Below are 12,670 nucleotides of genomic sequence, written 5' to 3'. Positions count from 1 at the left end.
AAACCACCTTCCCTACCCTCTGGCTCCTACCCTTGTAACCGCCCCCGGTGTAAAACCTGTCCCATGCACCCTCCCACCACCACCTACTCCAGTCCTGTAACCCGGAAGGTGTACAAGATCAAAGGCAGAGCCACTTGTGAAAGCACCCACGTGATCTACCAACTGACCTACCTACACTGTGACGCATTCTATGTGGGAATGACCAGCATCAAACTGCCCATTCGCATGAATGGACACAGGCAGACAGTGTTTGTTGATAATGAGGATCACCCTGTGGCTAAACATGCCTTGGTGCACGGCCAGCACATCTTGGCACAGTGTTACACCGTCCGGGTTATCTGGATACTTCCCACTAACACCAACCTATCCGAACTCCGGAGATGGGAACTTGCTCTTCAATATATCCTCTCTTCCCGTTACCCACCAGGCCTCAATCTCCGCTAATTTCAAGTTGCCGCCGCTCATACCTCACCTGTCTTTCAACAACATCTTTGCCTCTGCACTTCTGCCTCGACTGACATCTCTGCCCAAACTCTTTGCCTCTGTATATGTCTGCTTGTGTCTGTATATGTGTGGATGAATATGTGTGTGTGTGTGTGTGTGTGTGTGTGTGTGTGTGTGTGTGTGTGTGTGTGTGTGTACCCGTCCTTTTTTCCCCCCTAAGGTAAGTCTTTCCGCTCTCGGGATTGGAATGACTCCTTACGCTCTCCCTTAAAACCCAAATCCTTTCGTCTTTCCCTCTCCTTCCCTCTTTCATGACGAGGCAACTGTTGGTTGCGAAAGCTAGAATTTTGTGTGTATGTTTGTGTGTGTATTGACGTGCCAGCGCTTTCGTTTGGTAAGTCACATCATCTTTGTTTTCAGATATATTTTTTCCCACGTGGAATTTTTCCTTCTATTATATATATATATAGACACACAAACAAACACAAACTACACACAAAATTCTAGCTTTCGCAACCAACGGTTGCCTCGTCAGGAAAGAGGGAAGGAGAGGGAAAGACGAAAGGATGTGGGTTTTAAGGGAGAGGGTAAGGAGTCATTCCAATCCCGGGAGCGGAAAGACTTACCTTAGGGGGAAAAAAGGACGGGTATACACTCGCACACACACACACGTATCCATCCACACATAAGCAGACACAAGCAGACATATTTAAAGACAAAGAGTTTCAAGTTTTGTCTAACATGAAATACAATATATTTAAATCTTTATCAGTATTATACTATTACAAACATAAAGAGCAAGAGACAGCAGGGAAGTTTCAACGTACACTGTGATTTAGTATTTATTTTCTTTTTTCAATGTGAGAGAATGAAATCCACAATTTTTAATGTCATCAGAGATGGAGTTCTCGTAACTTTCTCTGCTCTTGAGACCACGACCTCCATTCTCACTGTTGTCACTGTCAAAGGGTAGTTCAATCTTGGCAGTAGGAAGTCTTTTCATTCTAAAGCACTGCTCTGCATCAAATGGTGGAAGGCCTCTTAAACAACTTCTGGTGAGGTGCAGCCATAGAATAGTCGATCTTCATCAATATCAATCAAGTGATAAGTGATATAATCTTGTGCATAATTTTCCTTCATATTTTGGCTGACAGCATCTTACAAATCCTCTTGCTACCTGTATGCCATATGAAAATAGGTGGAAACATTTGGTGATTGTAAACACATCAAGACTTGGTTAGGAAAGTATTAATGCCTGTAAGGAATTTTCTCACTACACTTTTCCATTCCCAGTCCTTCTCACAGATGTCTCACAGGCATCTCTGGTGGTCAGTCATGCTTGTGCACCCCTGATGATTCTAAAGACATTCTGTAGTTGAGTTGACATAAGAAGACCCCCAAACAGTTAGCACCACTGTCACCCACATTCAACTGTTAAGTGACAATGGCTGCAGGAGAAACAACAGTCAACTGTAGAGCAGTGACAACTCTGTTTTACCAAAGAGACATTTACAAAATCTCTTTTCTAGTGTCTTTTGTTCACAAATTGCACTGAATTTGGTACTTAGTGTGAAGGAACCCATTTTGACAGTCAAATATCACACCAATAATGACTTTTTATGCATGAAACAACTATGCCTCTAAGAGATGAACTTTGGGACATCTCATCACAACTTTCATGCAACACCTAGAGTTGGTAGAAAGTGTGTTTGCCACTACTGTAAAAATCTAATAATAATCGGTACTTCAGCAGCTACTAAGCTGTCCCTGTCAATACATATCAATAAAACAAACATCACACTAGACTAATTTGGGACAACTCTATTTGACAGACTTGTAAAATTCTGCTTTAAAAATCATTTTGTTTGTAATGAGAAGCAAACTAATGCTTTCTGTCACCACTGGGTGTATCATGAAAGACACAATGAGCAGTATTTGTCTGGGCACGTCCAGCTATACAATGTAAAAACGAAACTCGAAATACCTGCCGAAACATCAGAGAAAACAGGCCTGATGCCTCTTAGGAGGGACACCTTTTACATACAGCAGTTTTCAATGCTTTCTGTTAGGGTTTGTATATTTTATTAATTTTTTGATGGTTGGTTGTATGTCATTCTTATGTTTTGTTTGCCCTCACCCAAAACCCTCAGTTCCCTGCCATAGTTCTGTTAGTTATTTTACTTATCATCGGGAACCAAATTAATTTCAAAATGGGCAGTGCATGTTTTATCATGCCATTGCAACATGTGTTTGTGACACAATAGCCACCACCTTGTAATTTAGTTGGTGATGCATTCTGGACATTTTGATTACATCATTGATCAAGGGCAATGTGTAGCATCAAACATTACAAGTAATCTGATGCAGTGATCTACAATGGAGTACTATCTCAATGTAAATGCACAAATATGCAATCAGATCATGATACAATTTCGAAGTGGTGCAAAGACTGGCAATGTTATTACATGTCCACAAGGGAACCTCCCCATCGCACCCCCCTCAGATTTAGTTATAAATTGGCACAGTGGATAGGCCTTGAAAAACTGAACACAGATCAATCGAGAAAACAGGAAGAAGTTGTGTGGAACTATGAAAAAAATAAGCAAAATATACAAACTGAGTAGTCCATGCGGAATATAGCCAACATCAAGGATAGTGAGAGCTCAGGAGCGCCATGGTCCCGTGGTTAGTGTGAGCAGCTGTGGAACGAGGGGTCCTTGGTTCAAGTCTTCCCTCGACTGAAAAGTTTAATTTATTATTTTCAGACAATTATTATCTGTCCGTCCGTTATGTTTTCATCACTTTTTTGGGAATGATTATCACATCCACAAGAAAACCTAAATCGGAAAAGGTAGAAGAATCTTTTTACCCATTCGCCAAGTGTACAAGTTAGATGGGTCGACAACATATTCCTGTCATGTGACACACATGCCAGACGTGTTTTCCTGTGGAGGAATCGGTTGACCTATGACCTTGCAATCAAATGTTTTCGGTTCCCATTGGAGAGGCATGTCCTTTCATCTACTAATTGCACGGTTTTGCGGTGCGGTCGCAAAACACAGACACTAAATTATTACAGTGAACAGAGACGTCAATGAATGAACGGACAGATCATAACTTTGCGAAAATAAAGAAAGTAAAATTTTCACTCGAGGGAAGACTTGAACCAAGGACCTCTCATTCCGCAGCTGCCCACGCTAACCACAGGACCACAGCACTCCTGATCTCACATTATCCTTGATGTTGCCTATCTTACGCATGGACTACTCAGATTGTATATTTTGCTTATTTTTTTCATAGTTCCACACAACTTCTTCCTCTTTCCTCGATTGATCTGTGTTCAGTTTTTCAAGGCCTATCCACTGCGCCAATTTATAACTAAATCTGAGGGGGGTGCGATGGGGAGGCTCCCTTGTCAGAAATGTACATTTATGTAACTGACAAAACAACTGTGCCACTTGGTGACACACACTAGTTGTCATGAAGATGTTTAGCTCTATGCAGTGGTGCCAACTGTAAACAGTTGCATGAGGATTGCCCACAGTGGCTGGGTACAGGAGAGGGCAGGGGGGAGAGGGGCAGGGAAGTTTATTATAATAGTTGCTGATGAGTCTTCCGAGCTTTATGGCCATGATCAAAGAAACTAAAAGATACCTGATATTTCATCCACAGCTGTTCTAGACATCTTCAGAGGTGTTGCTGGCGACACTGAGTCTTGCCACCTGACAAGTGGGATGTCAAAGAGTGACATAAATATCGCGTAAAGAGAGTGTGGTCAAGTTTACACATGACCAACAGAGATAATCTTTGTCACAGATAAAACTTAATTATCGACTGTCACTTATAACAGATAAAAACTTCTCTACTGATTCTGCAAAGTCACCGTCCACATATAATTGAGTTTCGTAGCTGCTTCTTTTCTCTTAAAATTATCACTATGCTTACGTATTTTGATGGCTTCTCTATATAGTCATGGATAACAGTTTGTCATAGTAGATAAAATTTTGGTTTCAGAAAACTTTACTCCATGTTTTTCTTACTGAAGAGCATGCTCTTCTATAGATGATTTTTCCGTTTTCCCTAGTCGCCAAAAACTTCTATATGTTCTTTCAGTCAGCAAGTGGAGTATGCAAGATTCTATGAACTTGTGGAAAGGTCTATACTGGAACTACCAAAAGAAGTGCAAATACAAGACTGAAAGAACGTAAAATGTGAACAGTATGTTGTGGTGACAGGCTGATCTGTAGTTGGTGAAGTAGCATATAACGTGTCGAATAATTTCGTTAAACACTTTTAAAATATATTACTGTTTAGCTGGCAGTAACAAACCATAAACTGCATGACAAGAATGGTTTAGTATTGCTCCTGGCAATTGGCAGGGAAAACAATTCTCGACATACTTACCTTTTTGGGTAGCCAAATCAATTTTTTCCTATTGTTTTTAAGGAAATAACCTGATGATGTACTCTGCCTATCATGGCTCAGCTTGCTTTGAAATGGAGCTAGGAACACAGTATACCCAAATAGAAAACACAGTCCTCAGACAAGCATGATAAATGTAAATTTGACAATTACTCTGATAAAATTTTAGCTATATCTTGTGCTTCAGACCTGTTCATATATTCATGGCAACTTTTGAGAATTTACTATGAATGTACTCAAAGTCCAATAAATTAATCAACAATAGTACTTGGTAATACATGTAGGTGCTGGTTGCACTGTAATATGGCAATTCCATCCACACAAATTTTTTTTTTCATTAATCAAATAAGAAAACTTCTCCTTCACGCTACAATATCTTAAAAAGTGTAATCTCATCCACGAACAAGTCAATAAGATAGGAAAAGAAAGAACGAAAGAAAGAAACTAGTTATCAGTACCTCAATTCCCTGAGGATAAACTGCTCAAAAACCTTTATCTTCAATACAGAGGCTACCTGATTTGTTTACCCACTATAAAAACAATAAACCAAGTAGTATAAACACAAGAAAATTTATACTTATAAATAATTTTAGTAATGGCAGACACACCAAAAGAGAATGAAAATTTGCTAGCTTCCAGAAGAAAACCTTTGACGAGCTATAAAGGTAGCAATTTTTCATCCTCATTAATGTGTGTCCACTGACAACAATACTGCTGCTACTCAGTGAAGGGTCTCTTTCACTCTTAAATTATTTATATTCTACCAGAACTTTCCCATAAAATTGATTTGGTACTTACATCTTTGGGTGTTTGAGAAAATTTATTCTTTGGATGTTTATCACATTCACTATACGACACAAGTTTAGCAACAACAGCAGTAGCTCCAAACTTCGAAGCAAAATGTAGTGGTGTCTCATTTAGTCCTTTGTCTGGCATGTTAAGATAGAGGTCTAGTAAAATATTAGCTCTCGATTGACAACTTATCATGTCATCATCGCCATAAAGCCTTGAAATGAATGCAGGATCTCCAACAGTATCCAGAATGAACTCACAGATATCGTCACGTCGAGCTTTGGCTGCGATATGTAAAGCATTGTAACGTGAGCCTTCCTAAGAACAGAAAAACAAACAGCGTGTTTGACAGACACAAACAAACTGAGGGGTCATTCCATGTCAATTCAACCAATTTGAGAAAATGTTCCAGCTGATAGTCTCAGATTTGGCTGAGATTTAGCACACCATTGCTACCAAGTGTGGAACACTCATGTATAAAATTTTAAGTTCCCCTGCCAATTAGTTCCAAGATTATGGCTTGTGAAAGAAGGTGGCATGACCCGGAAATTGCATTTGGAACTATTCCGCACAGTCCAGTGAAATTTTTACAGCCCAGTAACATCCACTTAGAGAACACACTCTATGAACCAAAAGACCAACAACATATTTCTGAGGGAAAATAAAAAATTCCTAAATGTGATTTAAAAAATGTAATACGTTAAAAGGTACATATTGTAGGTGCCCTCTATGCCAAATATAATTCACTCAAAAAGGGTATAAATTTTTTTGTGGTAAGCTTAATGTGGCCTAAACACGCACAGAACTCATCATTCCCGTATCAGTCACAAAAATTGAGTTACATGCACACAAAAATTCGAAAAATTACCTGAAAAACATGGATTTTCGAAGCGTGGTAGCACAATAGGGACAAGTGGTATCCAAGACAAATTTCACACACTGCATAAGTAGACCATAATATAATATGTGGCAAAATTTCAACTTGTTATTGCAAGGTATTTGTGTACAATAAAAGTTGACAGATGTATTTGGTTATGTTTCTTTTAACACGATTTAGCAAGTAATAGTGATGATGCAGACAACTTGTTTCAGATAAAGCTGCAGCAATTGTTGAGAACCATCAGGCAACAGAAAGTTAAACAATGGAAGTTTTCAGGGACAGAATAAGTCATTGTTAGGCAGGAACAACGAAGGAAACAAGCAACAATTACAGGTTACTCATGTTTTTAAGATTCTAGTTCAGACTGGTCAGTACTGTTGTGGAGGCAGAAGAGTGTACTAGTGGTGCTTTTGTTCAAACAAGTTGCAGTATTGGTAGAGCACAAGCATTTGAATGTCATAAAACAACATATGGAACAAAATGTGGCATTCGTTTTGTACTGCATGATCTGGATGAATCGGACCAAGATTTGTTGCTATGGAGATCTGGGATACACCTTGTGGGCACAAGAAGTACAGTTCCAGAAAAATTTAGTGTTTGTTATCATCATATGAAAGTGTTTCTGGTTAAGTATTCTTTCCTACAAAGAAGTTGTTTTGATCCATTTTGGATTCATAAGAAGACAGTGAAGTGTAGCCTCAGAGAAATTGATATAAAATCAGTATTGAAAGTGAATCAGCACATGGGACTTAACATGAAACCAGGACAAAAGTTATGTTCCAGGTGTGTTACACTGCTAAAAAATGAACAATATTCTGATAATTTACATGACAGTGATGAAGAGTAACAGCCACCTACAACCACAGCAGATGAGCAATTAAATATTTCAGTGACTGCTCTTGGTTTGTCTCCCATGAAGACACACAAAGTCGGAAAAAGAGACAGGTCCAGCTATGGTAGAAGAAAATTACAAGAAGCTCAAATGGAATTAAAACACAAAATAGCTCACACACTAATGGTGGAAGAGGAAGAACTATCTGCTCCAAAGGAACAGAAATCATGCCAGAAATGCTCTGATTTGGACAAAATTGTGCATGATTTGAAAGAAAAATGTGCCTTATCCACACGCCAGAAAAAAGTAGCTGTTCTTACCCTTACACCTTCCAGTTGGTCTATTGACTACACTGCAAAGGAATTAAATGTTTCTACAGATATGGTAAAGCAAGCAAGGAAAATAAAAGCAACCAAAGGAGTGCTTCCACAACTTCAGCAGGCTCAGGGTAAGCAATTGAGTTCAGAAATAAAGGTGCTAGTGTTGGAGTTTTATGAAAATAATGACTACAGCCGAATAATGCCCGGAAAAAAAAGACTATGTAACGGTGAAAATGGGAAATGTACATGTACAGATGAAAAAAGACTGTTGCTGTGCAACATATCACAACTATGTGTAGAATTCAAGGAAAAGTATCCCAATACCAAAATAGGTTTATCATCTTTTTTCAATCTTTGGCCAAAATGGGTTGTGCCTTTAAGTGCAAGGGACACTCACAATGTTTGTGTATGTGAGATCCATCAAAATGGTAAGCGGATGTTTGCTGGTCTGGATTACAAAGATGCAATGAAGCTGTTAGTGTGTGACATCAGTTCCTACTAGTGCATGATACACAGGTGTGAAAAGTGTCCTGGTAAGGCAAATTTTGCAGAACATATTAATAACAAACTGTATGGTAAACTCCTTATGGATGACTATGAACTTGTTTCTTATAAACAATGGACACACATGGATCGCACAAGTCTTGAAACAAAGCAAAGTACAGTGGAAGATTTTGTTGAAATGTATTGTCAAAAAACCGACAGACTGACCACACACAGCTTCACAGCAACAGCACAATCAGCTTATCTCTAGTTTTGTAAGGATAATCTGAAACAAGATGAAATTATAGTAATGCTAGACTTTTCTGAAAATTATGCATTTATAGTTCAAGATGCCATCCAAGGATATCATTGAGACAACAGTCAAGCAACTCTCCAGCCATTTGCGATTTACTATAGAGGTGAATCAGGTGTTGTCTGTCATGAACCTGTGCGTTTTTAGTGATTGATTAATTCATGATGCCATTGCAGTTCATGCCCACATTCGCACTGTCATGGCGTATGTGAAAAACAAGCTGCCTCACATACATTTTGAGAAATACTTCAGTGATGGGGCAGCTAGTCAGTACAAAAACTGTAAAAATCTCAAAAATTTATGTACGCATTACCATGATTTTCAGATTCATGCAGAAAGGATTTTTTTTTGCCACAAGTCATGGTAAAAATGTATGTGATGGTATTGGTGCTACCATTAAGCGCATGGTATCGCGAGCTAGTCTGCAGCCTACAGAAGGTCACATTCTAACACCTCTTCAATTATTTACCTGGGTACAGAAAAATATCTCTGGCATACAATCATTCTATGTTTCGAAAGATGAGGTGAAATCAGTCGAACAGATGCAAAAAAGCAGACTAGAACACATTAAAACTGTTGCATGCACAAGGAGCCATCATCACTTCTCTCCAGCGGACTCTGACAATGTGCAGACGAGCAGACTGTCTGGTTATAACTATAGGTTCATGCACAACACGTGTCTTCACAGTGTCTGACTCTGGATTCAGAAGCAAAAGCGGCAACATACAACCAGGTTGCTATGTTATTGCTGTTTATGATGACAAATGGTACTTAGGATGTGTTGCAGAGTGCTGTGAAGCAGAAGGTGATGTATTTGTGAACTTCATGGCACCAGCAGGACCAGCAAGATCATTTCATTGGCCACATTTGGCAGACAGGTGTTGGATTCCTTTCAAACATGTTCTTATGACAGTTCCAGTTCCTACCACAGTGTCAGGAAGACAGTACAATTTGCCACTCAATGTATAGAGTACAGTAACTAAAGTGAGGGAGAACTGTTTTTTAGCAGTTAAGGTGCAGTAAACATTAATGATAGGTTGTGTTAATCTATCTATATGTTGTTGCTTAGTGATTAAACAGTTGTGGGACAGGATAAGAAGAGGCAGAACAGTTTACGATATGTTTTTACAAAATTGTGTTGTGAACAATGGCCATATCACCAAATACATGTCAACTTCCATTGTACACAAATGTCTTGCAATAACAAGTTGAAATTTTGCCACACATTATATTATGGTCTACTTATGCAGTGTGTGAAATTTGGTTTGGATACCACTTGTCCCTCTTGTGCTAAAACACACTTCGAAAACCCATGTTTTTCAGGCAATTTTTCAAATTTTTGTATTTTTGTGTGCATGTAACTCAGTTTTTGTGACTGATAAGGGCGTGATGAGTTCTGTGTGTGTTTAGGCCACATTAAGCTTACCACAAAAAAATTTATACCCTTTTTGAGTGTATTATATTTGGCACAGAGGGCACCTACAATATGTACCTTTTAACGTATTACATTTTTTTAATAACATTTTGAAATTTTTTATTCTCCCTCCAAAATATGTTGTTGGTGTTTTGATTCAGAGAGTGTGTTCTCTAAATGGGTGTTACTGGGTTGTAAAAATTTCACTGGACTGTGTGGAATAGTTCCAAAGTTATTAAGACCTGAGGTTGGGTCTGAAGATAGATTGCCAGATGCGGGTGGCAATTTCTGGGTCATGCCACCTTCTTTCACAAGTCATAATTCTGGAACTAATTGGCAGGGGAAACTAATACTTTGCACACGAGTGTTCCACACATGGTACAATTAGTTTACTGAATTTCGGTCAAATCTGAGACTACTGAGCTGGAGCCCCTGGCTGAACTGACATGGAATGACCCTGAGGCAAACGTTTCAATCACGTGCATCTCTTACCTGCAGAATCGCAGGGGTGTCTCCTATGCTTATTAGGTAACGAGGATTTTCCAGTACAATTTTCTTAACTATATCTGTCGCTCCCGTCTCGATTGCTTTTCTCAGCTGGACAAGATCCTGCGGTTTCGGCGCTTTGAACGGGCTTGGCTTTTCAGCAACTGGTCCACTTCTTTCTGGCGTTGAGGCTGTCGTCCCACATGATTCTGAACCATGTTCCGCAAACTCTTCTGCTTCTTCTTTCAATCTGAATGCCTTGAATCTTGCTTTCTTATATTTTTTAACAAGTTTCAGTGCTTCACTTTTATCAGTGTAGACATGAACCTTATCTGAAAAAAGAAAACTTCTGATAAACTTTTACGAAACAAATGTGAAAACGGGCAATATGAAGCGCAAATATGTTATTACCATTGTCCTCTCCAAGATTTGTATCATTCGGAACATATACGCCGTAGTATAAAACACCCGGATTCGGGCTTGTAACTTCGGATGTTTCTCCCACATTCGGCATTCTCATTGCGTTCCTGTTAAACAGTTACTATTTCAATATTTTCTTTGATATAATTAGTGTCATCAGAACGGAATCCATAGAATTCCACATACGTGCCAAGCACATTTTGTTGTCAAACACTGCAAATTCTCATATAACATGAACCATGAAAGAGTCTTGCACTATCTTCTTACGTCTCAGATCATTTTTGCAACAGGCTCGGATATACGGATCTTAATTTCCGATGTTTCTTAATAAAGTGCTCTTGGCGCAACGTAAATTAAACTTTCAGAAATGAACTGGCATTTCTATTCTGAGTTACCAGATATTTACGGAACAGCATCCACACAGATCCCAAAACTGACGAATTAAAATAAGAACTAAACTAACATACAATAATTTTTAACATTGTAACTTCAAACGAATTAAAATATCACAACATTAAGCGCTCTCGAAACATAACTAACTGACGAAGGCAGATTCGCACATTCAAACAGACAGCTGACTGACTCAAAGACAGTATATTTCGTGCGGTGATTTCCATGCAAAGATTATAATAGAAATGTCACTCGCGCTGTGAAGATTGTAAACATACGAACTTTACTTCGTGTTTGGGTGGTGTTTTCGATGTGTCACAAAATATTTTTTTAATTTTTCTTGATGGGGCAGTCTAATAGCACCGACAGCGTTATTCCACAGACGGTGGAAAACCTTCATGACGACATTTGCCGACAAGCAAGATTACTTTCTGAAATTGCTGCGCTTTCATACGATGATCTGCAAGAGTGCATTGAACAACTGAATCAGCTGTAAGTTTATTACTAAACATATAGACATGTTGTTACATAAGCGAAATACAATTTCAAAAACACAACACCCGAAGAGACCCGCAAACTGTACATAGTATGTATGCATTTATTAATTTTTAAAAGAAGACAAGGATAATAAGAGAGATTGCTGCAAGACATTGTAAACATCCTTGTGTTGCATTATTTAAATATGAAAGGAACATTCAAATATGTAGGAGGAAAGGAATAAATATTCTTTTTTACCTTTCTGTGTTTATTATTAAGTTGTTTAGGCCGTCTGTATACCACGGTGCATGATGTTTTTACTGTGCTGTTGTCTGCCGTTTATGGTGTTCTTAGTGAAGTTTAGTGGCTGTTTACTGGTTAGTACCTTGAGTTTTTCTATTGGCCCAGTATTTCAAATGGCTCTGAGCACTATGGGACTTACATCTGTGGTCATCAGTCCCCTAGAACTTAGACCTACTTAAACCTAACTAACCTAAGGAGATCATACACATCCATGCTCGAGGCAGGATTCGAACCTGCGACCGTAGTGGTCATGCGGTTCCAGACTGAAGCGCCTAGAACTGCACGGCCACACCGGCCGGCCGCCCAGTATTTCTTCATTTACCTGCTGAACTATATCTTCCTGCTCTCCGACTGTTTCCTGGTTTCATTGTGGTTAACTTCTGCAAAGGGTGTTAGGAAGGTGTGATCTGAAAAGATAAATTGTTGATATTTCAGTTAGTTACTAAGTCTCGCCTAATATGAAGTTCTGCAAAGCCCTGCTTCATTTGCTTGATCCACAGGGATCCAGTGGATTCACCCTTGTTGGCTACTTTGAACATTTTATAGGACAACCTGTGGGCTCCATTCTGTACAGGTGACCATAGAAAACTAGTCGTCTCCTTCTGATGTCATTAGTGAGGTTTTCTTGGTTCACAGTAGGATCCTTGATCCCACTATCTTTAGCAGGAATTTCCTTAGTTCTACTTTTAACAAT

At 39.0% G+C, this 12,670-nt stretch overlaps 2 protein-coding genes across 3 annotated transcripts in view; one reads left to right on the top strand and one right to left on the bottom strand.

The window, feature by feature from the left end:
• LOC124804886 (ankyrin repeat and LEM domain-containing protein 2) overlaps positions 1-11,368 on the bottom strand; it is a 153,582-nt gene extending 142,214 nt beyond the window's left edge. The window contains exons 1-4 of one of the 2 annotated variants that reach the window (XM_047265254.1): positions 10,993-11,368; positions 10,798-10,913; positions 10,393-10,718; positions 5,665-5,976 (exon numbers count right to left, since the gene is read on the bottom strand). In XM_047265254.1, the coding sequence (XP_047121210.1) occupies positions 5,665-5,976; positions 10,393-10,718; positions 10,798-10,906 (747 nt within the window). In that variant the 5' untranslated portion in view covers positions 10,907-10,913; positions 10,993-11,368. Of the gene's footprint in view, positions 1-5,664; positions 5,977-10,392; positions 10,719-10,797 lie in introns of both variants that reach the window. The other variant, XM_047265255.1, reaches the window with a different exon arrangement.
• Positions 11,369-11,456: 88 nt separating this feature from the next.
• LOC124804887 (RING finger protein 141-like) overlaps positions 11,457-12,670 on the top strand; it is a 47,773-nt gene continuing 46,559 nt past the window's right edge. Inside the window, exon 1 of the mRNA XM_047265256.1 lies at positions 11,457-11,688. Coding sequence (XP_047121212.1) covers positions 11,540-11,688 — 149 coding nt within the window. The 5' untranslated portion in view covers positions 11,457-11,539. The remainder of the gene's footprint in view (positions 11,689-12,670) is intronic.

The sequence above is a fragment of the Schistocerca piceifrons genome, chromosome 7 (assembly GCF_021461385.2).
Source record: "Schistocerca piceifrons isolate TAMUIC-IGC-003096 chromosome 7, iqSchPice1.1, whole genome shotgun sequence".
In the NCBI taxonomy this organism is placed as follows: domain Eukaryota; kingdom Metazoa; phylum Arthropoda; class Insecta; order Orthoptera; family Acrididae; genus Schistocerca; species Schistocerca piceifrons.
The sequence above is the reverse complement of the archived record's forward strand: the minus strand, read 5'-3'. Positions and strand labels throughout refer to the sequence as shown.